Source organism: Lampris incognitus, chromosome 2 (genome assembly GCF_029633865.1).
Source record: "Lampris incognitus isolate fLamInc1 chromosome 2, fLamInc1.hap2, whole genome shotgun sequence".
In the NCBI taxonomy this organism is placed as follows: domain Eukaryota; kingdom Metazoa; phylum Chordata; class Actinopteri; order Lampriformes; family Lampridae; genus Lampris; species Lampris incognitus.
Genome location: NC_079212.1, coordinates 114,539,315 through 114,555,134, shown reverse-complemented (window position 1 = coordinate 114,555,134; position 15,820 = coordinate 114,539,315). Strand labels below are relative to the sequence as shown.

General features: G+C 43.9%; 1 protein-coding gene across 1 annotated transcript in view; it reads right to left on the bottom strand.

Moving 5' to 3' along the window:
• lhfpl5a (LHFPL tetraspan subfamily member 5a) overlaps positions 1-15,341 on the bottom strand; it is a 36,726-nt gene extending 21,385 nt beyond the window's left edge. The window contains exon 1 of the mRNA XM_056301318.1: positions 14,918-15,341. Within this exon, the coding sequence (XP_056157293.1) occupies positions 14,918-15,320 (403 nt within the window). The 5' untranslated portion in view covers positions 15,321-15,341. The remainder of the gene's footprint in view (positions 1-14,917) is intronic.
• Between the last annotated feature and the right edge of the window lie 479 nt (positions 15,342-15,820).

Below are 15,820 nucleotides of genomic sequence, written 5' to 3'. Positions count from 1 at the left end.
AATGGGTATATGTGAATATGGTTACATTATTGTTATCAAGCTCTGGGTAACCAAGTCCAGAATCAATATCCTGTGCATCAATAGACTACTACCACAGTAATACCATCAGAATCATCATACTGTCATTCATCAAACTGCTCGTTTCTCTCATCATCTGACTCCCCAAGTTCAAAGTCCAGTTCTGGACCATCCTGCTGTTTTTGGTTACTGCAGGTCTGTAACCTGCACATGTCTGTGCATGGAAGTCCATTTGACAGGCACATGCAGCTTGGCATTTTGCATGAATGCACACACTTGCATGTTAGCATTTCCAAGACCACATCTGGTGCAGGTGGGGAGCGCATCCAGTAAATGGCCAGCTTGCCTTCATCGTCTGTCCATCCATACTCAGTAGGGCTTGGCACCACAGGGTTAGCCTGCAGACAGCACTTCCATATTGCTGCCTGATAGTTGGCTCGTTGAACATGCATAAAGAGACAGTCTCTACATGGTGGCAGCTGGCTGGACTCAACCTCTCCCCTTTTGGTGCAGAAGAGCTGGTAACGCAGTTTGTTCACCTCAGCAGTGCTGCTATTAGCAACATACATCCGACAGGTGAACTGCTCAATTTTCTGGAACAGCTCATCACTCACATTCCATGTCTGTCCCAGTTGACTAAAAGTCTCTTGGCAGGAAGTGTGCTTTCTCACTATCTTCAGGGCATTCAGCTTCCCTCGACCAGCGAATGCACTGACAGTGTCGCAGCCTGTGAAGGCATGTAAGCCAATTAGGCTGTCACAGATGCTGTCTCCAAGTGAACTTGCCAGTTTGGTGATGTCGACAAACCGTGTGCGGTTCTGAGTCCCACACTTCTGGTAGATGGGACAGGTGATGTCCTTCTGGAAGCCAAGACAAAGCACCATGACATCAGTGTCCTCAGCTGTGATGATAACTGACTTTGAGCCCGCATTTGCTGCATGCAATGCATGCAGGAGCAGACGGGTGTCAGCTTCTTCATGTGTGGAGTGCAGTTCTGCTGCTTCCTCACACCCATCTTCTGTCAACTTGTAGCAGGTTTCCTCACAGGTCATGTACAACACCTTGCCATGCAGCATAGCTCTGTATCGTGGGAGTTTCCACTCTTCCACCAGAAACTTGATGAGACTGGTCTTGTTGGAGGAACTGCACAGAAATTTTCTCCACTGCTGGACGTGGTGTCCCCCTGCAAGATTCTTGTACTGGAGAGTGATGTCTCCACCCCGGTTCAGTCGTTCAGCATCTTTGATCGAAGTCTGGTGATAGACATCAACAACAACATCAATCCTCCCACTCTGTGCTCCCTCATGGAGGACCTGGGTCAAGGCTGACTCTGCCACCTGTGCAAAGGTTTTGTTGTTGCCATTCATTTTTTGGACCAGGCTCATCCCATCAATGATGGAAGTAGATGGGATTGGGATGTCTTCTGCAGGAGATACATTCTTTTCAAGCTCTCTGGCAAGTGCAGCCTTGTTTGTTTTTCGTAAGGACCCATCAGCATTTGCCAGTGCCCATGGTAGTGGGCCCAATGGGTAGGCAAGGACATCCTTCAGATTCACCTTCCTGCTTTCAGCCACCAGGATCATGTGACTGAAAAGGTTTCTATCTGCCTTCAGAACCACATCCTGTGCTTTCTTTCCATGAGCTTGTTTTGTGCTGACATTGGAGAATGTTTTCAGACTTTGCTTGGTCATCTTGTCGTGGAATTTCACAGGTGGTGGCTCTGCATCTAACCTTGTTTGCTGGAATGCTTGGTAGGCCTCTTCTCCTTTCTCAAGAGCTCTCAAGAGATCTATGGTCACATCAGGTGGAGCCATGTTGCCAGTGGAGAGGCTAACCAAATCAATCTCATCAGGGGACATAGGATTGAGCCAGTTATTCTCCATAAGGTCCATGAGAGACAGGACATCTGCTTCATCTCTCTTGATCCTTGGACTCTGTAGATCTGGATGAGACCATTTGCTCCTGCCTTGACCTGTCAGGTCTCTCAGCTGTCTGAGGTACATGCTTCTATACTCAGCTGTGAGATAATATTTGGTCACAGCTCCTGGCTTCAAGCTGAATCCCTTTGTCCCTCCAGCTGTTTGGGTGTCTTTGTTCACCGTTTCTTCTATAGCTTGGTCAACAGGGATTCGGCCAAAGGGATTGGTGGAGCCCAGTTGGACTGAGAAGCCTCCTTCCATGAATTCTGTGTACACATCTGGGTGTGTGATGGGCAGCTCAGACATCTGGGCGTAGTAGTAGGGGAGGTAGCGTGCATAATTCATCCTGTCATAAGCAAAGCACCATGGGATCATTGCTCGAATGCTAGCCAAGTGTAGAATCCAGTCTCCCTCTCTGGATGCTCGGATGAGCCCCAACAAGATTTCAACCATGTCCAAATAGGACATCCAGAAGTTCGAGAGGCTGCCGTTTCCACCTCTAAGGAACTCACGGTAGACTTCAAATAGATCCATGATGCGTGTACAAGAGCTGTTTTCGAGGACCTCCTTCAAAGCATGTTTTTAGACTTCTTTCCCAAGGCTGTCAATGGTCTTCAGTGTCTCATTCAGGTGAACCATGTCATTCCTGTGAGTTTCTTCCAACCAGGACAGGAAACCACTCAAGGTCAGTCGCAAGAGAGCCTCATACAGGAGCTTGTGTAGTCGCACTGCCCTGTTGTACTTGCGGCCATCCATAACACCAGCAATTAAGCCTTCTGCAATCATGCCAGACTCAATGCAGAGGTCTTTGAGTCCAGCATCTTGGAAACGCTTTCCTATTATTGCCAGCAGTGTGCAGATGGTGTGGAATACCCCAAGCCTAACGATGATATCATGGAACTTGTCATGGTGTTTCCATGTGATCTCGACAGCCTTCGCATACAGGGCTTGTTCAAAGACACAGACAATCTTCCTCAGGCCTAAGCACTGCATGATGCTCAGTGACTGGTTAAGCACCTCGTTGACAGTAGACATTTGTGTCGCTGGAGCATTGATGGTAGGCAGATAGCCTATATTGTCGGGGATGACCGTCATCTCTCCTCGAGTCAGGATGTTGAAGCCTGTCCAGCTGCTGACTGACTGTTCTTGTTGTGACATGCGTGCTAGGACCCAAAGAAGGTTTTTCTCTCTGGCAAGCTTAGTATTGGCTGCAGTATCGGCATCTGACTTTTTGCTTTGTGGTGGCCCTACCCGTTGTCCAGCATTGTAAGTTGGTAACATTGGTGGGGGTCCATCAATGCTTCTCTTCTTTATTTTGGGAACAGTGGGCATGGGTTGGACAGGAAGTGGGTTGACTGGCTTTGCTTGCACAGCAATCCCATTGACTCTGTGAGATGTTCCCTCACCACTGACAGTTTCTTCAAGACGGTCGATATTGTCCCAGGCTAAAGTTGTGAATATGCCAGGATGGATGTTAGCTGGAAGGGCAATGCCACTCCCTGATGATGAGAGTTTCTGGAGACACGGGGCAGTGTTGATCTCTTCCATCTGTGAATAGGACACACTGTGACCAAGTCGGTTGAGGATGTTTATCAACTCTACATTTCCTGTCAACGATTTGACACTGAATGGCAGAGCAGTGTGCTTGGAAGGCTTGGTATTTCCACATGTCACTGCATATACTATGTCATGGCCAAATGACTGCAGAAGGCACTGCACTCTCTGGGATGCATGATCAGGATAATTTGAGCCTGTGAGTAGAGAGTACAGGAAGATAATGAGCGACTCTGGAATGGTAGGACATTCTGCTTCTGGTTTGACTTCAGGCGGCCAGGTTTGAGGAACATCTTGACTTTTAATGTCTGCTCTCAATTTGATGGCTGCTTTGGCTATAACATCTTGTGCACTGACACTTTTCAGGGTCTGCAGCTCCCTTTTGAGAGACTGATTTTCTTTGGCAAGTTCCCTCATGGACAAGTTATCGGGATAGAGGAGGAATTTTCCTTTCTCATCAGGGAATATCTGCAAGGCTCCAGCAAACTCACTCTCCAGGTTTCGCCTTATGTGCTTCTTGGTTGATTCCTTGACTTGGGCAATGCCTTGGGAGTTCATTGAAGCTACCAGTCTAGAAGAGAGATCAGTCATTGTCATCACTTGAGGATTGCCAAAAAGCTCCATCCTGATGAAGAGGAACAGCTCATTGTATGCCTTATTCACAGCAGCTTCATACTGGGCTGCAGCATCATCATCTTCATTGCTGGCAACCTCTCCTTTGGAAACCTCTTCTTTGGTGTAAAGTCTATAGCATGACCTGTGGTAGTGCCCTTCAGCTGCTACAAGGTCTCTACTCACAATGGCAAGGATTCTGCTGTCCCTTTTCTTTGTGGCTGCACTCCTGATCTTTGCATCAGCTCGCAGTTCTCGACACTGCACCAGTACTTCTCTCGTATTCTGTCTCTTGGAATATTTGCTGTTTTTCTGACAAAATATGCACTCTGCATCATAAGTCCTAGATGTACTTGGAGCATGTCGAGCTACTCTCTTAGATTGTTTCTCTTCAGCAGAGACACAACTTTTCTTTTCTTTTGCAAGGAGGCCATCAAGAATTTGCTTCATAGTGAAGATACTGCGACACTTTCTGTGGTAGTAGATTGCTGGAATCTGTCCCTCAGGAATGTCTTTTGCCAGTTTCAAAACTGGTGCATGATTTCGTATCTGAGCTGCCCTGAGCAGAGTTCTCCATGAGTCGACACTTTGTAGTGAAACCAGCTTATCTGTATCATCAGAACAGTGGATAATGCACTCCACCCGTGGGCGCTTTGGTATTGGGTAAAAACTTGCTTGTTCACCAGTGGCCATATTCAGTCAGTTTTCACCTGCCACATACAAACAAATACATGTAACTTAGGTGTATGAACACTACTAAAACAAAATTTACTTTGCTTCACCAGCGTCATATTACCATTATTTATCTTACATAGCCACAAATAGATACATTACCTAGTTGCTATGCAACAGCTGTATTTTGTCCACATGAGGCCGCTAAAATCAACACAAGATGAAAGTTCCTCGTAGCCACTTTAACTAATCATATTAACATATACGTTAAAAGAACATGCTAACGTTATGGGAAATTAGCTTACAATCTTCTCCAGAGTGAGACAAGAAGATAGATACCAGTTTCCTCTATATGTGTTTAGTAGAAAGCTATCTGGCTGCACGTTAGCCTAGCTTAGCACAATGAATGGAAGTACACAGTACTGGTTATCCTTGGTTGTTGGCCAACTAAGAACTGTCCCAGAGTTTAAGCTAGGCTAATCAGTACCAGGGGTGTTGAAATGCTATATTTGTAAAAATCTGGGCAAATACACAATCGTGAGAGGCACAGAAACAGGTTTCCTGAAAGAAAAATGAAATAGCTGCTCATTTGGAAAGGTTATCATGTATTATTTTACTTCTGTTAGTGTACCAAATAAAATGGCACCAGTGAAGTTGTGTCACCTTGGGTGATATCGATATCTGGTCTGACCCATGGACTAACTGGCTTTGGTCTAGTTAGTTTCTTAGTAATAATGCCCTTCTAATTTAAGGTTCACAATCACCTCACACAATGAAATAGTATGGGTATATTATACATTTCCTGAATCTTTACAGTCCTGTGAGTATTCCAGTTTTTGTGTTTTGTGTCCCTGATATTCCTAGATGCCACAGGGCTAAAAGAAAGTATATAGTTTAGGCGAACATTGCAGAAAGATGTGTGTTATTGACGGGTTGAAGAGCTCAAGTGACCTCTATATTTGTGAGAAATATCCACAACAGGGCTTGAATGAAAGCTAAGAAGGTCCCCTTTAAAATGATACCAAAGACAATATTATAGAACATTGAAAAATGTCCTGACCATGAGGCTAAACCAGGATATGCACCAGCGTCTAAAATGCGATTTACTTTAGGGGGTGGTTAACTTCATGAGCTGATAACTGTGATACAGCTGCCACTCAGGAATGGTTATCATACCAAAATATCATCTACAGACATGGATCCTTTCAAAAATTATAAGTAAGTTTTGCCACCTTGAGTGTACCGAAATAGGAAATTTTGGGCTCTGGCCCATGGACTAACTGTGCTATTCCTTCTGTTCCTTTTCTCCTCGTCGCTCACCTGGTTGGTCTTTTTGGAACGTGTTGCAGTTTTCACAAAGGTCCAACTGGGGTAGCCGCAGGTTTTTAAAGCTCCCCTCAGGTGTTTGTGTTCTTCTCGTTGGGCCTGAGTGCTGCTGGGCACATTGTCAGCTTTGTGTTGCAAAGTTCTGATGATGCTCAGTTTGTGTTCCAGCGGGTGGTGTGAGTCGAAAAGTAGATATTGGTCTGTGTGTGTAGGTTTCCTGTAAACCCCAATGTGGAGGCTCCTGTCTTCCCCAATGTGGACGTCACAGTCCAAGAAGGGCAAACTGTTGTTCTTTACATCTTCCTTTGTTAACTTAATGTTCTTGTCCACTGAGTTGATGTGTTTGGTAAACGCTTGCACCTCTTGTGTTTGGACTTTGACCCATGTGTCGTCCACATATCTGAACCAGTGGCTCAGAGGTGTTCCTCTGAAGGAGTTCAGGGCCCTGTGTTCTACCTCTTCCATATATAAGTTGGCCACAATGGGCGATACTGGTGAGCCCATTGCACAGCCGTGTTTCTGTCTGTAAAACTGGCCCCTGAATTGGAAATATGTAGTGTTCAGGCAAAGGTCCAGTAGTTGGCAAATCTGGTCTGGGCTGAGGTTGGTCCTATTGTGGAGGGTGTCGTCCCGTAGCAAACGTTGCCTCACAGTTTCCAAAGCCTCCATGGTTGGGATGCAGGTGAATAACGAGGTCACGTCGTAGGATACCATGGTTTCATTCGGTTCCAGTTTTACGCCTTGGACCTTGTCCACGAAGTCAATGGAGTTTTGGATATGGTGAGGTGTTTCGCCCACTAAAGGGGTCAAGATGTTGGCTATATGTTTGGCAATGTTGTATGTGACCGAGTTTATGCTGCTGACGATGGGCCTGAGGGGGGTTCCATCTTTATGGATCTTAGGGAGTCCATATATGCATCGGTACACAAAAGAGCCACGCATATCTATGGCTCTGTTAGCGACGGGCGTTGGTAAACATCTGATCACAAAGTGCCACGCATATCAATAGCTCTGACAACGACTCCTAGAGGATAAATTCTGAGTCTCATCACCAGCCAGTCAGACTAGCTTGGTCTAGTCAGAAAGGCACGAACTGAGGAAGCCTCTTGGATGAGAGGCGAAACGTCTTCACGGATATATACCAGTCCAGTTGCACTTGATTCAACTCCTTTGGATACACGGTCCACACTGTGTGTTGAAATCGCCGACTGGGAATATGGTGTCCGAGCAAGGAAGTGTTGTGACGAGGCAGTGACATCAGCTCTGAGTACGAATTTCCCTGGGTACCCAGGGCAAGGAAGACTTCAAGAGTGTCTAATCACGACCTCTTTCAGGATCTTATGACGGGATGGGGAGGTCATTGCCCGGGATGAGGGGTATTGTTTTGGCGTCACAGTAGGATGGCAAGTCACCTGAACACCGCTAGCCACCAGTGGGGTGGGTAGCTGCAGTGTCGGCAAGCGCCGTGTTTGCAGAAGGGGCCCGATCGAGCAGCGTTGGAACTGCAGTAACATCAGCTGGGTGGACCGAAGTGTCGCCAGACCGGGTCGCTAGTGGTTGGAGAGGCCTTGGGGGGGGGGCAACTTTGTCCCAGCCTCTCTTGCGACCACAGACCACCACTTCGGCCCAGGACGACCAGTCGTTAGGTGTCAAGCAGGAGGAAAGCCGTGGACAAGTGGAGGGGTCCCCACAGAACGGTGTCCTGAATGGTTGCACTGAGAGAGGCAATCCGTTTGGACAGCCCAGAAGCCACGTCCATGAAGCTGGTCAAAAGGGAGTCTATCTTACAGAATTCGTCAGAATGCCGTAGAACATCCTCTTCAAGGTCAGCAATCTTTCTATTTTTCTTTCTTTAGTAGCACAGAGTCCTCACAGGACAAAGTTGGCACAATTGTTTGGTTAGCTTAGCCCAGTAGTTCTCAAACTTTTTCTGTCACGCCCCCCTTTGGAGGAAGAAAACTTTTCATGCCCCCGCCCCAACAAAATGGTGACAAAATGGGTCAAGTTTAACTTTATTTAAATGACATAAAGATCACAAACATTCCTTTTCATTTTCTTTCAGTAATTTCTGTTGAGCAAATAACAAACGCAAGTTCCACTTCAACTGTTACATCTGTCACTAGATTGCTCCATTAGGCTGTGTGCTTTTTCAAAAACAGAAAAACGAAATAAATTTTAAAATCACTTTGCTATAACAATAAAGTTCAATCTGTGCAAAAAAAGAACAAATGCAGATATTTGGGGAAAATGATGAGTAAGTCAATTTGTAAGAGCTCAAGTCTTATCAATGCATTAGTGGCTGCAATGAGCCTAATTGGCTGAATACAACTGGGGAGAAAAATGAGAGAGGAAAAAAAGATAAGATACAGCCTCACGGGCAATCTTGATCGTTTCCAATAGAGGAAACCAGCCAAACCATCCTGATGGTTTCCTATAGAGCAAAACGTGCTTTGATTGTTTCGATTAGACATACCAATACATACCATTACATATCATCAAAAGTCATAACAATTCGCAAAAAAAAAAAACATTTTCAGTAATGGTTTTAATTTTTTTTCTTCAGCAGAGCGATGGATAGTGATAGATTAGCCCTCTGGCGGTAGCATTACTACCTCAGTGTGAAATAGCTTAAATTCTCTCAATGGAGAGATAAATGGAAATTCTTCTTCAGAAGGACTGCAACTAGAGGGCATGGTTTGATTTTTTTTTTTTTTTACTTTCCCTCTGTGTGTATGTCAAGCTGGCAAGGAAAACAATGCTTCAAAACTAAAACAAACGTGAGGGACAAGATGTTTGGTTGATTGGTTGGTTGGACAAGCCAGTGAGCATAGTCATGTTATCTGCTCAACAACCCTCCCAAAATTTGAAACTCCACAGTTGTATCAATACAAACATTAGTAGCATCAGAATAAATACACTAGCAACCAAGTAAGCTAACTCCAGACCAGGAGCCTCATGTATCAATTGTTACTATGGGCAAATTTGTGCGTACACACTTGTGGGATTTTTTTAGCCCTGAAGTTTGTCTCAGAGACCAGTGTAGAACCTGGGTAACCCCTGAATTTAGACACCGATTGGCTAACACTGATGTTTTTGCAGGCCTGGGTGATAGCTTGTTGCAAGAGGTAGACAATAGATGTTAGGAGGAAGGAATTATAAATAATAATAATGCTTTGCGACAGACTGTCAGACAATCTTGAGGGCTAAAAAATTCCATGGGCGTGTACACACAAATTTGCCCATAGTAACGATTGATACCTGAGGCCCCAGTTCAATTCCAAATAGATAAACTCATTCATTATTGACTTTGCAAAGGGCCAGCCACATGGCATCTCACCAAAGCATATGGTACTATGAGGTGAATTATCAGGTGTCAAGGTGAAACACTAGCCCATTGACCAACAACGCACAATACATATATCTCTCACTTCACTTTCACTGACACACATCCCTTACTTTCTCTCTTTCCTAAAGTTCTCACGCTCAATTCTTTTCTGTAATGTTTTTGATTTTGAGATACTCAGCTGAAATGTACTGGAAAACACATTTACAGTGTTTGAGCACCAAATAATTCATGTATATTGCAGATTTTACATTAATTTGTTTACTGCAGGAACGTTTCCTTACCTCTTTTGTATGTTTTACTAATCACCAAAATATGCTTACAATGTCTCCCACATCTTAATATGTCTCTGGTCTTATGGTTCAGTTTTGTGATTAAATTTCCCCTTTTTATCAATATAACAGCATATCATTTTAGGTATTTTATGCTATAAACTATTCTATATGATATACCATGTCCACAGAACATGTGCAGATCTCTGATATGGACATGACATATACTATATAGCTCAGGCAAATAAACAAGGTGGTGTTGTCGCCTTAATCTAAATTTCAATCTTTTGAGGTTCTTATTCTAAGTCCATCTCTGTCAGCCATGAACAGACTCTGCTCAGCCCAGATTATGATATTCTGTTGACCTCCTGGCCCTTACTATTTCTTGAAGAATTTGGAGAATTTATCTCAGGTCTTGTTACTCATTCTGATGAGATACTAATTCTTGGTGATTTCAATATTCATCTGAATAAGGCTGCTGAACCTCAAGTAAAGCATTTCTGGTGCTTGCTGATACTTCTGGGTTCGCTTAGTTTGTTCAAGAGTTGACTTATTGCAATGGTAAGACCCTTGATTTGGTTTTATCTAGAGGGATAGCTGTTTCTGAGCTGACTGTCTTGCCAAACACATCTGCTGTGTCAGATCATTTTCTCATTAAATTTGAAGAATTGTTGGCTTGTCCTGCTAATGTCAGCACAGATGTAATTGCCACTTGCCACATTGGTCCATCCACTGTAGCTGCGTTTGGCCAGCAGCTGCCTGAAGTCTTGGCTCCTTTCACTGTAGAGAGACTCTATTGAAACTCTCACTAATGACTTAAATGTGGCCCTCTCTAGTCTCATCAATTTAGTTGCACCTCTCACTACCAGAGCTAGGTGACTAAAGAGGCCCACACCCTGCTTTAATGATGAGACACATGTTCTTAAGGAGACTGGAACGTAAATGTCGAAAATAAAAATTGGAAGTTTTTCACCTATCGTGGCCTGAGTTTTTATTGAAATACAAGTGTGCTTTATCGGCTGTGAAAGCAGAGTATTTCTCTTGCTTAATTGATATTAATAAACATAATCCCAGATTTCTCTTTTGACACTGTAGCTTCTTTCAGCTTCTTCTCTGTTTCTCAGGGGCGGCCACATCGAATTTACAGTTTCCATCAGTACCATGTGAGGGCACAGCACCAATGGTGGCTGTTGTTAACTCAGGGCTTGACCGATCCGGCATAGAGCCTCGATCGATCCGGTATGGTCTTGTCAATCTGCATAATGATTTGGCAAAGTTTTACGTCAGATACCCTTCCTGACACAACCACTAACCTTATGGACAGGTGCAAAGGTAATGCGCTGGATGCCATCCCAGTATTTATGGACTTGTGCCCATGCCTGTCACACTCTTTGACGCTGTAGCTTAATTTACTAAAAAGCAGCTGTCTATTAGCTGCTCACCATTCATGGACCATGAGTTTCTAGATTTTTTCTACAATGAGGTTGATGAGATCATAAACAAAAGTAGTTCAACTCCAGCTACTTCTGCAGATCCTGTCTTACCAAATTCATATCTATACAATGAGTCACTCACTGATAGTCCCTGTTGGTGCAGCTTTTGAGACTATCTCTCTTGACACTTTGACTAAGCTCATGTCAGCTTCTAAACCAACTAATTGCCTACTTGACCCTTTACCAGCAAAACTTTTAAAACTTTTTAAACCCACTGACACAAATTTGTAATTTGTGATAATGAGCTGGCCCTTCCTGGGACCTACAATGCTAGACATTGTTAATTTATCATTTACTACTGGCACGGTTCCCAGCAGTTTTAAGACAGCTGTGATCAAATCTCTACTAAAGAAACCACACATCAAGCCAGCGTCTTTTAATAACTATTGACCAGTCTCTAATCTTCCATTCTTTTCTAAATTACTAGAGTGATTTCTGTATCAACAACTTTTGACCCATATAGTAGAAAACTATATGAACCTTTTTCAGTTGGCTTTCAGGGCCTCTGATTGAGAGACCTGTTCCCCCCTCGAACGAGATTGGTAACCTTGACAAGTAAATCCATGACATGGTTGAAGTTCATTGTCTTGGCACAGAGGGCCTCCTGTAAAATCAAAATGAAATAGGATTTAGCCTTTGATAAAAATTCTTACAAAGAAAACCCACATTCATAACCATATATTAATAGCTATCTGGCAATAACATTACCCACCTGATGTTAGATGCAGTACAATATTGGATAGTCAATGCCGCGCTGTTGGAGGAGCCTGGCGAATCCAGTGTGTCTTCCTCGCATTGATGGTGCGCCATTGGTAACAACAGCTGAAAGCTTGTCAAAGCCCCCATGCTCACTTACAACACTTTTACCGGCGTTGAAAACATCCTTGTCCTTGGTAGTGTCATGCAAAGACACCAACTTCAATAACTCCTCGTGCACTTCAAATAAACTGTCAATGGCTCTTGTGTAAATGAGAAGCTGGCTAACATCCATGATCACATCAGTACTTTCATCCAACGCTGAGGAGAAGTACTTGTAGTCATGCATGACTTATTTTAGCTTTCCCTCGACAGGATTTTGAATGTCAAAAAATTCTTCGTGTCACTGTGTAATGGGACAGAGAGACCATTTCAAAGTTCTTAGCCATGTTATCATCTGCAAAAGCTTTAGCCATATCTACTGCACATAGCTTCACTGTTTCGTCATCTGACAAGGGCTTCTTTGCTTTAGCAAGCTCAAGGGAAACAGCATAAGACGCCTTGAGAGAGGACTCCTGTGTAGACGTGGCTTTGGTAAAAAGGCTGTGCTGTCGGGGTATTTTTCCTTTGAGGTCAGCGATGATAGCAGCTCTGGCACCTCCGGTGTACATGCCATATTTGTCTTTATGCGTGGCATTGTAGTGGCGACTCAAGTTGAAATCCTTTATGGCTGATTTTGTTTCCAGGCACACTAAACACATAGGTTTGCCTTTGAATTTCATGAAAAGATATTCTGTTCTCTAGGTCGAGTTTTCTTTTTTGCCGCTCATGTCTCTCCTCATTGCATGTCATTGCAGAAGAGGCCCGCCGGGACCAAGATGAGACCATATGCAAGGAGTTGCTTTGCTACAAGCCTCTTATGTTTCGAGGGAGTGCCCTCTATCAGTGGACAGTATAATTACAATTGGGATCTGGTTCAAATGTGGTCAAATGGCCCACTTTCTTCCAATGCCTGTGAAACCAACAATTTATTGATAACTGGAAATTGACCCGGGGGCCATACTGGGTGAGGACAGGGGCTGAATGCGGCCCGCGGCCCGCCACTTGCCCATGTCTGCTTTAGAGATTATTGAAGAGCTGGAGAAAATCCCACATGTGAAAGAAAATCAGCCAAGGAAAGTGATAGACCTAATCCAGACAGTAGAGTAAACGCTTGCAGATCTCATGCATCTTAGAAATACTGGTGCTATCAAAAACCCACTGGCAGTAGACTCCACAGAGAGAAAGCTTCCTGAATTTGTGAGGAAAGACTGGCTTGTCATCATGGTTGAGCTCAGTAATGGTGTCACACAAGACAATCATTTCGACATGCTTCTCATGTTCCTGAAAAAGCAGGAGGAGATCTTTGAGAGGCTAGAGCACCTTAAAATCATAGACAAGTCAGAGAAATTAGCTTCATCTTGCTCGCCATCTACTACAGGGATGCCACTGGTCGGTTAGTTGATCCTCTGTTGCTGTTAGAATTCATTGCTAGTTAATATTCTGTTATTATTGTAAACTACTAATAAGACACGTTAGCTGAGCGGTTAGTGATGTCGCCTTGTGGTGCCGTACACCCCGTATCGAATCCCGCACCGGGTGAGAAAATAGCTCAGTTACATTATGCTAATGTTAAAACATTTAGCTAATCACCCAGATTTTCTTGCTGTGTAGTTTAGCTAATGTATAATTCACAGTTAGCATGAGGTTAGCTAGGTTATGTGCAACTAAGCACATGTGTATGGTTATATATTGATTTAATTTGAGAAAAGTAAAATATAAGTGAGTATCATTTAGTTCACTCTCTTAATGATAAAGTGATAAAGTGATAAAAGGATCTTTATTTGCTGTACATGTGGAATGAAATTAGCAGTAATGGCAGGATTGTTTTTTCCCCCCTCTCAACATAACCATCTAACAACCTAACTTCAAAACTGTTGAAAACTCCCAATAAAACACAAAAGAAGAGTAAAAAAGATGCTGTCTGAGTTATGCCATACATTCCTTGTGGTTGGCTAAGGCCTTTTTCAAGTTTGGGCAGAAACTGAAGCAAATCAAATTTCTCCAGATAATTTAACACCTACCAATGGTGGAAGGCTACTGAAGCCTCGATTGCCCTCGAAAGGATGACCTTTGTAGGTATAATGGCTTCAAAAGCTCCCAATAGTCCCATTATAATATGTAGCTTGCTAGATAGTTAGCTTAGCTAATGTCACTGCGGCAGACTACTTTACCAATTCTTCCTGTTGTTTTGAAGATTAAAGGCACAATCACTTTTCCCAAATAGACTAAGATAAAGTGGTAAACACTGAAATGTGGGTCTTGATATATGCTCAGTAATCCAGGTAAGAAAATCAAAGAAGGTTGAATCAGTTACTGGTTTGAGAATATTAACGATCTAATGCAATGACATTGGGAATTTCAAGCTATAGAATCGTGTATACCATTACGTTTGTATTGGAACAAAACAACGTTATTTTGGGGTGATTACGATTTTCAGGCTTTTGTGCAGTGCGGATTTTCATGTAATACCACCTGTATTAGAGCACTGGGCACTGCACAACAGCCTGAAAATCGTGCCCGATATTTCCTAGTGTAGAGGAGCTCAAGCAGGAGTCGTGACAACTTTCTCTTTCGGCTACACAACGTGCACCATTTATTCCTTCCGTTACAACAACAAAAAACCCGCGCAGCGGAAGTGTGTCACTGTAAACCCGAACCGAGGAAACAGCAGCTGTAAACTAACGGTCCTATTAGCTCAATAAGGGGAATTATGTAGCCCCATAACCACTACACTAGGCCAATTTTCAAAGTTGTGTTTATTTCTGATAGAATTTTCTGATTTCCCATGGGCCCCCGCTGACTGGTTCTTGGTCGCCCCCCCCCCCGTGCCACCTCATTTAAAAAATCCTGGAATCGCCCATGCACCTGTAAAGACTAAAGAAACCAAACCGGCGTACGTAGACTACTCACTGGACGCTAGCTGCATCCAAGCGCAGATCTTGTAGACGCTGCCGGCATTGCAGAAGAAGAAGAGGCTGAAGCAGACAATGCTGCCCACCACCAGCAGCATGGAGATCCCCACGAAGAACATCGCCGTCTTGAAGGCGCCGGACGGGATGGAGCCGAAGTCCAGCGCGCTCCCTTTGCAGGTGAGCTCAGAAGTTAGCGCGTTCCCGATGCAGTAGTGGAAGAGGCCGAAGTAGCCGGCCTGCGGCGTGTTGACACTATCTCCTATCCAGTATGGCTGGATGAACACCACCACGGTGATGACGGCGAAGTTGATGGTGAACACGGTCCACAACGCGCCCATGGCGCGCGCGTTGCGTACGTAGTTGGTGTGGTAGATTTTGGCGGCCTCCTGCGCGGGCAGCATGGTCTTACTTCAAAGTGTCCAAGTGTTTTTATTGGGCGAACAAAAAAACAAAAAGTGTTTCTATGACTAGCACTACCTGTCCCTTCTCTCTCTCTCCTCTTGAATAAGTTAGGTTTTAATGTTCAACTTTTTTCTCGCTACCTTGTTTGTGAGAAAAAAGTGTATCCAGTACTAAAAAGCTCGTGTGTAGTATTTTCTATATTTAGTAAATGCCTGAATGTATTTTCTATTCCGAGCATGCAGAAGTAGAGGCCGGGCCAATCTATCTTTTAATGAGCATAGCTGTGATAAACAACTCTCGATGCTAAAATAGAGATATTAATCACAGATGTACATATATCATTGCTCTCGTTTTTTTCTCTCTGTAAGGACGAAACTTACATTGAAGAGACTTCTTTTGCTCCCTCCCTCTCGCAATAACAGTCGAGTGGATTACTGCTCTCTACCTGACGAGCTGAGGCTTTCCTCGCTACAGTCCGGCTGGTTCAACATCATTAATT